At 44.5% G+C, this 15,722-nt stretch overlaps 1 protein-coding gene across 1 annotated transcript; it reads right to left on the reverse strand.

Annotated features, from left to right (window-relative positions):
* Positions 1-514: 514 nt before the first annotated feature.
* On the reverse strand, positions 515-15,015 carry LOC310775878 (B-cell receptor CD22-like; the record flags this gene model as incomplete). Its single annotated transcript, XM_083636004.1, has 6 exons — positions 14,951-15,015; positions 12,979-13,239; positions 11,586-11,867; positions 7,387-7,743; positions 657-753; positions 515-518 (listed from the first exon to the last, which is right to left on the reverse strand). The coding sequence occupies exons 1-6, from the start codon at positions 15,000-15,002 to the stop codon at positions 515-517; spliced, it is 1,053 nt and encodes a 350-aa protein (XP_083492130.1). The 5' UTR covers positions 15,003-15,015.
* Between the last annotated feature and the right edge of the window lie 707 nt (positions 15,016-15,722).

Here is a 15,722-nt window from a genome sequence, read left to right on the forward strand (position 1 = left end):
GCAATCGGGAAACGCGTTGGCTTCGTTGGCTTCTTACGGGAGCCTTAAGAAGGGTCAAAGAAGCTTCTTAGCGCTAAGAAGCTTTTGGGAAACGCATGCCTTCGTAAAGAAGCAATTGGGAAACGCGTTTGCTTCTTAAGGGGGCCTTAAGAAGGGTTAAATTAGCTTCTTAGCGCTAAGAAGCTTTTGGGAAACCCAGCCAATGATGGTTGTTGTCAGTGTGAAGGGGAACACACTGTCTGGATGTTAATTGGCTTCCTAATGGAACTGAATCATTTAACCAGATTCTAATTGAAACTTCCAAATCTCTCTCTCTTCTTCTTCTCCCTGTCTCTCTCTCTCTCTCTCACCTGTACAGTCTGTAGTTGTACTGCGTCACTCGGTCCAGTGGTGTAGTTCTGAGTTTTCTTCTTCCTGGAATGTATCAGTCGACCAATACATGATTAAACAAACCTCCATCCATTCAAACTGAATCATAAAGTATCAAATGAAAAGAGCAGTGACTTTGACTCTCTTACCTGATGCACAGGTAGAGGAGAAACACAGTGACGTTGACTATCTTACCTGATCCACAGGTAGAGGAGAAACACAGTGACTTTGACTCTCTTACCTGATCCACAGGTAGAGCAGAAACACAGTGACTTTGACTCTCTTACCTGATCCACAGGTAGAGGAGATACACAGCTATCAGAATCAGGAAGATGATGATGAGAGTCAGCTTAGCTGCATTTAGACCGGTAGTTGTTCCTTTGTCTTGATTTGGAGACAGATATGAGAAGTCTATTACTGAGGGCTAGATCAATAGTATCCAGAATGGATGGTTACGATGTAACCCAGGTTTCCTGAGGGAGACTTATCTTCCTCATGAATTCCATTCATGATGAGATTATCTGATCCAGCGCAGCTGTCGTGGATTACTCTTTAAGACACTAACTAGCACCACCTGGTTGCAATTGCGCCTGCACGCTGATTGGCCGGACTCGGCTATATAATCTACTCTCAGGTGGGGCGCCCTTGCTTAATCTGATTGGAAGCCTGTTTCGGAGCAGCTTCTTGCAGGGAGAGAAGTCTCCCTCAGGAAACCTGGGTTACATCGTAACCATCCGTTTCCTATCAGTCGACTTCTCTCCCTTATGAATTCCATTCATGATGAGATTCCTCTGTAAGGGTGTATTCACACCTCTGGGTCGTTTGCTTTGTTCCGATTCAGGGGCTTAATTGATACAATTGTTGCATTTGTGCCTTGGTTCGTTTGTGTTCACACAGCCACAAATCAAACGGTCCAAATAGTATTGCCAAGCCTCCTGGATTGGCCAGGAGACACTCTGGTAGGCTAATAGCCTCCCGAGTCCCGGGATGGAAAACATAATTCCCAGAGATTTTATATGATAATAATAATGCGTTTTGTTAGACCTACATTGTAGGCTACGTCAGGCGTGCGCCGTGCGAGGAGAGAGAGAGAAAGAAAGAGGGAGGGATCGGGAGAGAGAGAGGGAGAAGGTTATTTATTTATTTATTTATTTAGGCTATCTATCGGGAATTTGGAGATAGAAGATCAAAGACCCTCGCAACATTACTATCACGGAGACTTCAGAGGATTGCGCATATGAACACCTGTCCTGTCAGGAATAAAATATTAATAAATAATTTAATAATAGCCTACGGACATTTCGAGGAAGACATGCAATCAGTCTGATTGTCTGATTGAACCAGACAATCTTATCACAAAGAAGGCTAGCTCTGATTACCACAACTTGTTATTTAATGGAGACCAGAGGTAAGATGATCGAGCTCAAACTGCTTATGTGATGATGCAAAAATCCCCCAAAGTTTATCCAAGCAAACGCTAGTTTCACAAGTCGCCAAAACAGGATCTGAAGAATGAAGATGTTGTTTTTAAACGATATAAATGCTCGTTCTTCAGGCCATTACGCACAGCGCAGCTGACTACGGCAGCTGTTTTATCCAAAAATGCGCACTGTTTCCTGCTTTGTGTCGGATCGAGGTCGGGTCACGTTCTCACCACAAACGAACCGCACCAGAGTTCATTTGGAAGCGGACCGAGACCACCCTTTCTTGGCGAGCTCGGTCCGCTTGTTTTGTCCCGCATCCGAGTGCGATTGCTGTGTTCACACTCCCCCAAACGAACCGCACCAAGGGGGAAACCGCTCTCTGTTTCGGAAAACTGCTCCAAACGAGATAGGTGTGAATACACCCTAAGACACTCCATGAGGAAACCATGCAGACATATCTGCTCCTCCGGGAGCCTGAAGTGGCCATTGCGCTCAAATGAGACGCACCACCACCAGAGCTACCTCTGTGCACAAACAATGACAAAATATTCCATATGCACACACCCCTAGCCCAGGCACAAGGTGCCACCAGGGCTTAGCGGACCTCGCCAATGCTAAAGTCGTGTGTAATTGGGTGGAGAGCCAGGTAACAAGGCTTGCTTCACAGAAGACGTCCCTCGGGAGCCTAGTATGTTCTCGTAAGAGTCATGACCCCAGAGTCATTAGTGACTTAGTAATTCATCACTAAGGAAACTTTGAGAAGGGTGAAAGGCTGCAGCTCGATAGACTGACTGACACAGGACTCAGGCCTTAAGGTGCAATGCAGGGCACGGGCACAGCACCACCCCAGCATCACCCAGCAGTAAGCGGCAACAGTCCTATGCACAGAAGGGTGCCTTGTTGATACAATGGCATTGGTCCCACCAAGAGCTAGCGCAGCCCATATACCTGCAGATCCCTCTGCGGGCAAATCCAAGCTTGGGAGGCAATGCCACCCTGAGCGTGCCTCCAAAAAACGTGGGCACCAGTGTGCTGTGGATTCCATCGACCCCAAGAGGCAGAGGCACCATCCGCCAAATTAAACTGGGACAAGCAAAGCCTGAGGGCGGCTTGTCTTCCCCTTTTTTCCCCCTTTGTCTCTTGAGTCAGTGAAAAAGTCATGCTCGACCCCATGAGCTTGTTGGATTGTATGAGAGAGCCCAGTCTTGGTGACGGGTTGCTCAAGACAACTTGGTCTGTAACCAATGGAGGGAGTCTGTTGCCCTGCGGGCATATGTCCAATGGAGCACTGTCAGGGCTCTGACAGGCACCACGACCCACACAGCGCTGCCTCACCATCCTGGGGAGGGTGAAAGGGCGCAGCTCAATAACCAAACGGTGTGGCCCCTGGACCCGACGTTAGGGTGGAGCACAGGCAATACGTACCAACAGTCCTCCTCTGCCGAGGCATGGAGTACTGAGCAGTGAGCACATGGTCATAAGAGCCAGGGGCACAATGTGCAGCTGTGGAACCCATCTGCCCCCAAGGGGCGGAGGCACCCTCTCCAGGTCACCCTGGCCACCAATGAACACCAATGAAGAATTAAGGAAGTTCCCATTCTGACATCCCCGTATGTATGGATTGTCTCCACAAACCAATGAGAGAGCCCTGCCTTGGAGAATGGTTTCCCAAGGCAGCTCGGTCTGTAATGGACTGAGTCCGTTGCCCTGCGGGCACGTGTCCAGTGGAACTACAATACAGTAGCTGGTCAAGACACGCTCTCTATATTAGGTCCAGCAACAATTCTCACATGCACTGATTACAACCTCAATGGCATGGAGCACTGAGCGCATATTCAGAAGAGGCAGGGGCACAGTCCTCCTGCTCCTCCTCTACTCTGCTCTGCCTGCACACACACATTCTTCCTTATTTCCCTCTATGCACCGGCTGTCCACATGCAAGCTCGTAGCTGCAAGTACGCCAGACTCTGAACACATCGCACACTTCAGTGGCGTGTGTCTAAGGCAAATCCGGTGGAAGGCCGGATGCACGATGGCGCTGAGACGCATCGCATCTGTAGTGGTGTGTGTCAGCACTGAGGCGCCCTGTCTTTTCTCTTCCCCAATGCCTCCCCTACACGGAGGCCATTACAAGAGCAACACTCATTTAAGAGTCCGCTTAGCGAGTTAGCCCAGGAATGGGATGATGAGACTGCGCCTCCACTTGGTCATTCCGACACACTTCTCTTTTGGCTGCCTGCTGAGGTCGCCCAATGAAAGTGGCAGAATGTTAATGAGGAATGCTAAAGCCCTATACTCCCTCACTCCAATTGGCAGGTTAAATTCATGCAGGAGCCGGGTCCTGGCTGGCCATGCACGGTCCAACCCCAAGCAATATTAAGCCTTACATTGGCTTTATGACCCCGCTCTCTAGGCATCCTTATCCCACCTGTCAACTTGCAGCCTACGTTGATGAGAGATGGGGAGGAAGTGTATTCTTTCTAAGTAGGCCTCACTCTGCCAGAGACACAGGGAATGATCTCCCTACTCTGCAATGTCATTAGATACTAATGCCTACAGGCTTTGCCCTCTTCTGCTTCCTTCAACCAGCATAGTATACATAATATACATGAATGCTATTATGAACCATCGGGGACATGCCCAATGGCACCACTTATCCCTCATATATTCAACTTGGAAGCCAAATAACTGGGGTTATTTATATATACACTGACAATGTACTATCTTACATACAGTACATTCCCAATATATATAGACACATAAATAATATGTATTATTATTAGGGCTGTCAAACAATTAATTTTCTTAATCGCGATTAATATAGTTAATCGCGATTAATCGCATCTTTGTATCGGATGTTTAAAATGCCATTATTTTGCATTTCAAAGCATTTTTAATTCGATATTAATCATTCTTACCAGTGTGTCGTGATTGGGAATCAAATTAATGCAAATAAATGTACTTTGTGATCTTGAATTTTAGATGTATTTTCAATTCAATAGAAGTGCAATGTAGACAGGAGGTAACAATGTCTGTCTACAAAATATATCTTGAACAGAAAATAAATGCACAATTGTAAACAGTGCAGTACACGCTCCAGAACCGATGCTTCCGGCGGCGGCGCTGTGGAGCAGTTGAAACCCAAAATGACACAGCCGAAGAAGGCTGTGTCTGAGCTAAAAACTTTGGCACTTCCATGTGAATAATAGCTCGGTATTGGAAACTGTGTATATTGATAACGTGTATATCGCGTGAAGCCATTGGAGCCGACCTCCCAGTGGCTAGAGGACCCGCGCATCCGAGACTCTGAAGGAAGAATGAGTCCTTGCGTTGAGGCTACGGCAACTCTAACGCTAGCTGCTCTGGTATGCTTAGCTTTTAGGTGATAGCTCAAACTCGATGTACTTCGGTGATATTTTAATTCCGTTTTACACAAGCTGCAAACTACTGTTGGCTTGTCCACTGTGTCATTTGGGAGTTTTTTAAAGTAAAACGAGCCATTTAGAAGCGTATTGTTGTCTTTCTCTTCCATGCCTGCACAGGCAGGAGACAGGAAACAGCTGCGACTGGCTTGACTACAAGTATGGGTGCGACGAATGGACAAAATAGCGGCATGCGATTAATGCGATAAAAAAAACGCGTTATGGTCGGCCCTTAATCGCATCGCGATAATAATAATAATAATAATTATTATTAATGTGTGTGTGAACCATTCCACATACTTGACACACAATGCCCCCCATGGGAACACAACAGAGACAAACCCTAGTGTGAATGTTTTGATGCCTTCTTTAACATTTACAAACATCCCACACTTTCATCAAATATCTTTAAAGGGATAGTTCGGTTTGTTTGAAGTGGGGTCCTATCAGCTAGTTTGATACACTAACTTAATTAGGTACAGTGTTCAGGAGGCTGGGCGCATTGTGGAACGAGACCGCGCACTCAGAGCAGCAGCCAAACCAGCCTTTTCTCTGTAAGTACGGGGGGTCAACAACTAAAACGTAATTTAGCGACCTAAAACAACGCCCACCTAAACAAATCGATATCTGTGTACATGCACGCTCTATTTTGACAATTTTCAGCGCTTTACTTTTCCGCAAAACAGCAGTTTCATTCGGCACTGCTTTTTCTCCCAACCGTACAACTACGTTGTTGTAAACTAACTATGTTGTTGTACTTGGTTGTGCTACAACCCAGGTTTTACGAGTGAGAACGAGAGCTCTCACTACCCAGCCTTGCTGCGTCGATGCGTCGTTGCGCAGGCGGGCTGGAAGAAGGAGTGGCCCCCTGGAATCTGGGCGGACGTGACGTCGTCACGGGGAAAGGAATGTGGGTGGCCGCCTCAGTTCCGGGGTTACCACGCCACCTGTCGGTAGGTGGTTTGGTTTTATATAAAGATACTTTTGGGAGAAAAAATAATATTCTTCCAGTGGCTGCGTGCGCAGCGAAGATGGCACTAGAGCTTGAGTTCGAAACAAAGTAAAACAGTCTGTTACAATAGTTATATCAGTTTGATGGATGATATTGAAATATCTGATACATACGAGTCAGTCAGTCGTCCACCTCTAAATATGATGGAGGTTCCTCCTGACCACAGCTACGGAAAAACTGGCTGGAAAATCTGACATGGCTGTATTTTCTTTGCACATTTTATGTAGGATACTCATTTAATTATAAACTCATTGTCATGTTAATTCTTCATTTAAAGGCCATGTATGTGTAACTCTACGACTACACGACAGAGTTTTGTTTAGGTTTCAGTGGAGTTTAGACTCAATGTTTTAGAGGGTTTTCCACAAGAGTGAGATTCTGGAGAAAACGGAATATTTTTGGCAGGGTGCTGAACAGCATGTGCCAAACATCTGGCTATGCCCACCCCGATTTACATGATGCCGATCTGGTCACCAATTTAGGTTCCACTCCTGTTGAGCAGTGTTGGGAGTAACTAGTTACTAAGTAACTAGTTACTGTAACTTAACCACTTTTTTCAGTAACTAGTAATCTAACTAATTACTTTTTCAAATTCAGTAACTCAGTTACAGTTACTAAAATAGTAACTGGGCTAGTTACTAGTTACTTTAGGACATGAAAATAACGGACAACTTCAGAGGATTACCCAGTTTCTGATCCTCAGACCTAGTCCGGGAAGAGAGCTGCAGCCAGAGCCCCAGAGGCTAATGACCTTGTTATACACTATAAGCCTCCCCAATAAGCGAAGGTTCAATGCCACACTGTGGCACAGCAACACTAACATAATGTGTGCATTAATAACAATCGAAGCGGACTTTTAAAAGTAACGCAAAAGTTACTTTCCCTAGTAACTAATTACTTTGAAGTTACTTGTAACTTTAAAGTAATTAAATTACATTTTAAGAGAAGTAACTAGTAACTGTAACTAATTACCAATTTTCAGTAACTTTCCCAACACTGCTGTTGAGTGATGTCTGACGAATCCTTTCAGCCTTTGTTTATTGGCGGGATGCTGAATGAATGCTGAATATGTGTATTAGTGCGGAGGAGACAGCACCACATGATGCTTCACTCCCCTCTGGGTGAGAAATAATATGCAGTTTGTCTCCCACAAACTCACCAGCAGTGACGTGCAGGAAGAACTCAGTCTTGCCAGGTATTCTTCTGTCCACAGGAGGAGAGCCTTCCAGCACAAACTCACAGTAGTAACGGTCTGTGTCGCTGACGCTCAGCTGGGAGATGGTCACGTTCAGCCGGCGGCTGCTGGGGTCTCCGTCGACAGTGATGCGCTTGTCGTTGTCACTATCGTGCGCCTGGAAGGTGGTGTTGGTGAGCATGAACAGCACATTGCCGGGACGCAGCCAAGAGCGATTCAGGTAGACGGCGAGGGGTGCAGGGCCGGTCTCCTCAGACACACAGGGAAGGACCACGGACTCCCCCACACGCCTGTCCAGGAACTGAACATTAACTAGACATACTAAACACAAGAACAACAAAGGGAAATGTGTCACACAAGCAGGGCTGGGGAATCACCCATTATGTGCCATGGTATTACAGATTTGGCTACAGAAAATAAAAATCCATTTGTGTGTTTCAAAAGAAAAGGGGCATATTTCTTGTGATAAGGATTTTACACAAGTTGAAACAGTTAAAGAGATATGCAACCCCAAGAAATCAGAGCGTTCGCTCAGACGTTCATCATGTCAGTTTTTAAAAAAAGGGCGGGGAGTTTTCAGCCTTTCAAATCCACCCACTCCACATTTGGATAGGATGAGCTTTTGTGGGGCGGGCACATTTCAGAACCAATGGCAGAGCTCTGTGCATTTCCTGCTCGTGCATGTGTAGTTTCAGTTAAAGCCAGCTAGCGCTGTGAATAGAGAGCCGCAGGAATGAGTCCGGAAAACATAGATGCTAACACTTCTTCTTCACTGTTTCTGCCTATGGGATTTTTGAATGGGTTTTTGGCGTGCAAGGCTTCAAATAAGGTCTGTGGTTAACGCAAGCTTATTCAAACGCGAACCAGTGTTCAGCAGGATAATCTTCACACATGAGGACCACTTTTATGAGTTTTGAAGTTTTTACGTGCCGTTAAAAGGGCGGCTAGCTAGCAAACGGCTAAATGAGACTACACTGTTGAGTTGATGGGGATATTATACGTCAATAACATCATCACGCCAAAGGACGAACATGGAAATTCTCTTTCCCTCACCTGGTTCAGCCTGGGGTAATCAGACATAAATCGGCGCCCCTGATTCCATTCAAGTTTTAAGACAATGTGCAATACAAGTGCCAACTTCACGCAGCATGCTCGCACAAGGCCGCGCAGCGCACTTTGCGCGTGCACGCACCTTGCACGTGCACGCGCAAAGTGCTCGGCGCGGCGTGGCGCGCAAGTCCGGGTATATGCGTCAGCCCCGCCTTGTGGGAGATAGCTTTCCGCGCGCCTGAGCTTACAACCTTTATCTGAAGGTAGTAGAAGTATATGGATGCATCGGGACCACTGGAGGAGCGAGCCAACACCAGTCAAAGCTGCCGGGGTCTGTGTTATTCAGTGTAGCTCGAGGCTAAATTAGCCTCAAGCATATTAGAATGGCTAACATGCTAGCGTGATGCAGGCAGACAGGAGTCGGCTAATTAGCATTGGCCGAAGTTTTGCAATGAAAGCTAGAGCAGAGTTTCTTGAAATGCATTCTAACCAGCCGAAATATTCACGTAAAACAACCCAGCGTATTGCTGGTGGTGGCCGTGACAATGGCACTGCCCTACTGGAGCAGTGGAATAGAGAAAGTATCCGGGCCGGGGGGGGAATGCAGGATTGCAGCCAAACACCCTCTTGAGGCAGCGGAGCTGATAGGCCCAGTTGATGCACTGAACACCGGTGTAGCTTTTGCACACGGGAACACAACACTTTCGACCCATGACTATCCCTAACCTGTCCCTGGACACTAAACTAAACTCAACAAACAAACAGACGAACATTTATTTTTATTTTTACAAACAAACACAACCTAGTCTATCCAGCGCCGCGGGAAGTAGGGGTGCTGCAGGTGCTGCAGCACCCCCTAGATTTTTTCCATTTTTCCATTTTTTTTTTTTTTTTTTTTTTTTTTAACAAATGTAATTAAAAATATTTTGGAGTGCACTATGTTCCTTTCTTGTTTAAGAATGTTTCGGGAAATGAAAATGTAGCCTATTTAAATAGAATTATCAACAATAACAATCAAGGAAGTTACATGCTTGTAGGCTAGAAAAGAAGAAGAAGCGCGCATGCACGCACATGTTGTGTTGAACCAACCAACAACCAATACGAATTGTTTAATCTGGCAATAAAGAAATGTGAACTTGACATGCTATTTTAATAGCCTACTCAAAAATGCACCTCCCACTATACAGCAAAGAGAGGAGTCAATATTTATTGATATATGCCATTCAGATCAGAATAATTAGTCTAGTCATTAAGTTTGCTGATAATATTTCTATCATGTTAAGTCTGTGTCATGTTAACTGGTGTATTCAGAGCAAATAGGGAGATATAGAGCATTATCATCATGCTATATATCTCCCTCTTTGCTCTGAATGAGTGAGAAAAGGAGAAAATACTGAATAATTACATCACAACAGTATCCTAATGTTAATTTAAAATGAGATATTCCTCTAAATATGGCAAAAAAAAAAAAAAAAAAACGCCCAAATTTTTTCACCGAGAGTCCCTTCCTCCCAGCACCCCCTGCTTAAAATGACTTCCAGCGGCCCTGAGTCTATCTGACGTACTCTAAAACTAAACCTAAACCTAAACTACTAAATACTACAAAGAGAGATTCAACACTTTTTCCACTTTTTTCTGCTGAAAATCAATTGGAAATTAGCTGTGTGCGAGATCCCTTAAATAAAAGCTCTCAATCATATTATTATACTTCAATTCTAATTTTGTGATGTGATATAAATTATAATCCTGAATATTTTTTGATTTTCTAGCTTGAAACAAGAGCAAATTCAATGCCAGGCAGCATGTGTGTTACTAATGACATCACCATCAATTTCCATCAACCAGCCTTCCGAGTGATGTCACACAAGCAATTGTGATGTCATCAGGATCAAATGTGTGGACCTTTTTCTGTTTCTTTTATGCAATTTTCTATTGGTCCGGTCCAGCAGCTGCCTTGAAGGTTTTTGGATGCACGACTACTTCACAGTATTTATCAGCTTCTTAAAACTCATAACAGTCAAACCCTGCATTCCTAGTGTAACATATTCCAATAAAACAAAACATAATTATTTCAACTAGAAATCCTAGGGTGGAGACTCCGGGGGATCATGTCTATGTTCCCCGGGTTCTATGTTCCCCGGGTTCTATATTCCCCGTTTTTCACTAACCTCTCCCAGCCCCCACGCCAAACCTAACCTCCCCCCATGCCTAAACCTAACCTCCCCCAGACCCTAACCCAAAACCTAACCTCTCCCACCCCCACGCCTAAACCTAAGCTCGGCATTGCGGGTGGTCGGCATAGCGGGTGGACACCATTTGGGAAAAGCGGGGAACATAGGACCCGGGGAACATAGGACCCGGGGAACATAGGGATGACCCCGACTCCGGAGATGATGCACCATGGATTTCCATCAAATCGCCCGCTTGTCGGGCTCGCACATACATCGCCCGCCGCCCGGCCTCGCCTCCTTTGCGCGTTCGCATATGCACTCCTCTTCTGCCGGCATGCGCGGCGCACAATTTGCTCAACTGCAGATTTAGTTTTACTGCCCGAGTGACAGTTGCCGTGTGACAGTCCATGCGGGAGGTAACCTTAAAAGGAAAAGGGTTAGGGTTAAGCTTCTGGCATACTCTTCGCGCACGCGCTGGAGGCGGGGCTCCGAGGAGGGTGCACGCACTCTGCGCGGGCCAAAACAGAACATACTCAGTGCGCAGCTCCAGGCTCCAGGCAGTCTGAATGAAATTGAATGTAACGTTCCCAATTCTATGTATTAAATTATAAAAAACGACCCGCAACATTTGGGAAGGCTAAGCCACACAACTAGTTCGTTATAATCGAACGCCATGCTTCAAAGGCAACTTTACCACGGTGAGGACTCAATCACAGCAGATATCCACTGATAGCCTACCACGGAGATCTCACAGGCACAGGCAGCAAAACCCGACGCGCTGATAGAAAAATCTCGATGGACGCGCCGCGCTGCGCTCAGGCCTCGCCCCCCGACACGCCCCGTGCGATGACGTCATAATCGCCGTGCGCCCTATGCGCTTGGCTGGGCGCGAAGAGTATGCCACAAGCTTTAGGCTGTGGGTGGGTGAATGGATAACCTTACCTGCCACAACAGTCAGCTGCAAGGTGGAGTTATGGCGCCCTCTGCTGTTTTGGGCCTCACAGTAATATCCTCCACTGTGTTCAGATGTGATGTCAGTGATGGTGAAGGTCTGTCCTGATGCTTTTGGAGAGGTGTCATTCTTCTTGTACCAGGTGTAATTAGCTGCTGGGTTGGCATCACTGCTGCAGCTCAGAGTCACTGAACTGCCCTCCACTATCTCACCAGAGGAATTCACCATTTCACCAGAGGAATTCACCAACACTGAAGTGTTCTTGGGACCATCTGGAGGACAAAATAAAGACACAATTCATTAGTATTTTTTGCTGGACAGGACGGCCAGCAAACAAATGGCAAAGTCTGTCGGTAGGTCTGTCAGTAGGTCAGTCGGTAGGTCTGTCGGTAGGTCTGTCGGTAGGTCTGTCGGTTGGTCGGTCAGTCGGTGCTCAGGCTGTAATCCATTCTGCTTGCTCATTGAGAGAAAGCCCAAATCAATGAAACTCCATACGTCATTTTCCCTGCTATCTTGCAGCCAGCCAGATTCTCATATAGCATGTCACAGCCCCACGCACGCTTCTTCTTTTTTCCCCCCTCCAAAAGTTATTGTTACTGTGTCACAGCCTTAACTTTTCTAACATGTTTTTCGAGGGTTTGGTGTCTTAATGTGTTATTTTGGAGGGATTTTTAACTTTTTTAATCAATTCTCAAGTGGTCAAACATGGTAAAATTTTGCACCAAATCTGTGTCACAAATTCTATCAACCAAAAGATTGCTGCAAGAAGTTATGAGACATAATTGGGCATGGGGATGGCTGGTTTTTGACGTGATCTATAAGGGGGGGAGCTCTTATACACTCTAAACATTCAACATTTGAATAGATGCCTAATCAAAAGACAATGTTTATTACATATTTATGACTAGAGAAACTACACAGTGCTGAGCTGCATCTCAAACTAAAGACAATGTTTATGTTATGTTTATGACTAGATAAACTAGACACAGTGCTGAGCTGCATCTCAAACTAAAGACAATGTTTATGTTATGTTTATGACTAGATAAACTAGACACAGTGCTGAGCTGCATATCAAACTAAAGACAATGTTTATGTTATGTTTATGACTAGATAAACTAGACACCGTGCTGAGCTGCATCTCAAACTAAGCTTCATGTTCTCAGCTTTCAGATGATGTGGACCACTTCTATGCATACTGTTGACCTGCTATCTCAAGATCACCTGTCCCTCTAAGAAAGACAAAATGTGTCTCTGGTGTAGGAGGGGTGGAGTGGAAGAGGTTAAACAATACAAATGGCAGACATGAATCAAAACCATGGTGAGAAACAAAACAAGTGTAGAAACCTAAGATGAAAACAGATGTCATCAAAGAAAGACACTTACATTGGACATCTATGAACAGAGAGGAGGAGTTGAGCTGTCCGTGTTGATTCTCAGATTGACAGTGATACATCCCGCTGTCCTCAGAGCTGATGGAGCTGAAACTGTAATTTCCTTCTGGTCCTTGATGCAGTGTTCGGTTCTCCTTGTACCAGGTGTAAGTAGCTGCTGAGTTGGCATCACTGCTGCAGCTCAGAGTCACTGAACGTCCCTCCACTATTTCACCAGAGGGACTCACCAACACCGAGATGTTCCTGGGACCATCTGGAGGACATGGATTAACAGTGAGTAAGTGACGCTGTCCTGTCCCTCAACATGCTGTCACTGTCCCCTTGAGCAAGACACTTCGGGCCCTATCGTCGTACAAGCGCTATCCCCTTTTTCTGCTTGCGCCCCACTTAACGCGTTTTATGCTATCTCCCCTGCCTCTTGTCCGCTCGTGACCCCACTTTGACGTCACAAAAATCTAGGGACCCGAGACATTCAAATTCCGGTACACCATCGATAATGTCATCAGTGACATCGTCTGACATTAATCTGAGAATTCTGACTTTAATCTCAAAACTCTAACTTTTTTCTCAAAATTCTGACAGTAACTCGGAATTCTGACTTTAATCTCAGAATTCTGACTTTATCCTCAGAATCCTGATCTCAAACATTTTCATCAAAAACAATTTAAAAATAAAAATAAGAGTCACTCACAATGTTTATAAGCCTTTGCAGTATATAGTGACATTATGTGAGATTATTAATGTCACATAATGCAACACTGGATGTCGCCTGCAAGACCACTCATCGCCATAGGTGTCACCCAAGGGAATAAAGCTGAAATCTTGGAGATTATCACTTCAACCTCAGAAAAAAAAAAAAAAAAAAACGCAACTGACCCTAATCATCTTCGGTAGTATTACATTGTGTGAGTTTATTTTTATTTTTATGCCAGGCGACCCCACTTACGGTCACAACCCTAAGGTTGGGAACCACTGCAGTAACAAGTAAACAGATGCTGTAGGACTTCCCATGGACCAATCAGTGTGATTTTGAAAAAGCTGGAACAGATTATTGGATGGCTTCAGTTTCTACAGTGAACAGCTGATTCCTCCTCTTCTACCGTCCCCAAACTATGACTCCTCCCTTTGTTATGACACTGTCTTATTCACAGCCTTGCCTGCAGTACACTGTGTAAGCTCCTCCCCCTGCTTCTTGTTTCATTATGCTATTGGATTATCTAGATTGTATGTTGGCCTTTGTTGTCCCATGTAAACTGTCGTGACATGTTTTTATTGTTGTCCCATGTACACTGTCAAGACATGTTTTTATTGTTGTCCCAAATATACTTTTACATCCATGTTTTATGTCTTTGTTTTCCTCTTTTATCAATGTTCCATTGGCCATTAAATAAAAAATAAAAATAAATAAATCTATAAAAAACTCAAAATCTACATTAAGAGCCAAAGGCGTTGTTCACATGTTGCTGCAGAGGAAGTGTGAAACCAAACTGTCCACACCCAGAAAACGTTAAGGCTCATTAGCATAAACCATATATGGAGATGACACACTGATGTGTGAACATCATCAAGTCAACTGGTAGAGTTTAGTATGGATACACAATAACATAATCATGTTGCTATGAGAAAGCAGAGTTAAAGTCTGTCACATGTCAACTCTTTGCTATGTCTCACTTCCAGTAAAGCAGAAATACCATAAAGATAACATGAGAAAGCCACTATTTGAAAAAAAGACACCTACTCTCACAAAGTGATTGACAGCAAAAAATAATCAGCATATTTCTTGTAATAACCTCAGACCTTGTTTGACAAAATCTCATATATTTGACTGATATTGATGAACGGCAGGCAATTTCCAAAGCAGAAATAAAATCTATAAATAACCACATGAGACAAGACAGAAAAACAACAACATCCGACACGACTACATTGAAGCTTATTCAACTGTTCCACTCATTATACAATACCTGAGACAGACAGAAGGAAGAGAAGAAATCCACTGGTCACTGATGAGCTCATCGCTGGTCCTCTCCTCTCTCTGTCCAGACTGCAGAGACGCTCAAACACATCAGCAGAGATCTAATGTACATAACATGATAAGTCTATCAGTCACATGACAAACATACCTCCACTGATATCCATCTGAGAATGTTCTGCCCACTCTGCACTCGTATTAAGGATGTGGTTTTGCAGAGGAACCTGCTATGTAGCACTGCTATAATCTGATTACGATCAGAGACACGAACTGTTAAAAATAGACCGGGGTGCCTTCCTGTAACAGTAAGTTAGCGTGTTGCAGACAACAAACTTCTCCATGTAGTGAGAGTGTTTATATAAAATATAAAAGTTAAGTTAATTTAAGTTAAGTTAAGTTAAACTTTTCAATGAAAATAAACAAAAGTGTGTAGCCTATGATGTGAGACACACAGAGAGAACGTGTGTATGTGAGAGAGACACATAGAGAGCCTTGCCTTGGTTCCAGATAGCATCACATCAGTATCATCCACAAGACTAAGAATGAAAAGTGTTAATTTCTCCTGGAGACATTCATATTATTATAATGTCTGGAGCAGGTCTGAGCTCAATTAACTTTAATTATATCAAACATGTAAATTTAATGCATTTTCCTTCACATTTGAAAAGCTGAATTTCTTTTGTGATATGGTTATTGTCTACAATCTGTAAATGTAACAGAGGATGAGGACTCTACTGGACAACACTAGAAGTGCACTGCAGTTT

Source organism: Poromitra crassiceps (genome assembly GCF_964638095.1).
Source record: "Poromitra crassiceps genome assembly, chromosome: 4".
NCBI lineage: Eukaryota > Metazoa > Chordata > Actinopteri > Beryciformes > Melamphaidae > Poromitra > Poromitra crassiceps.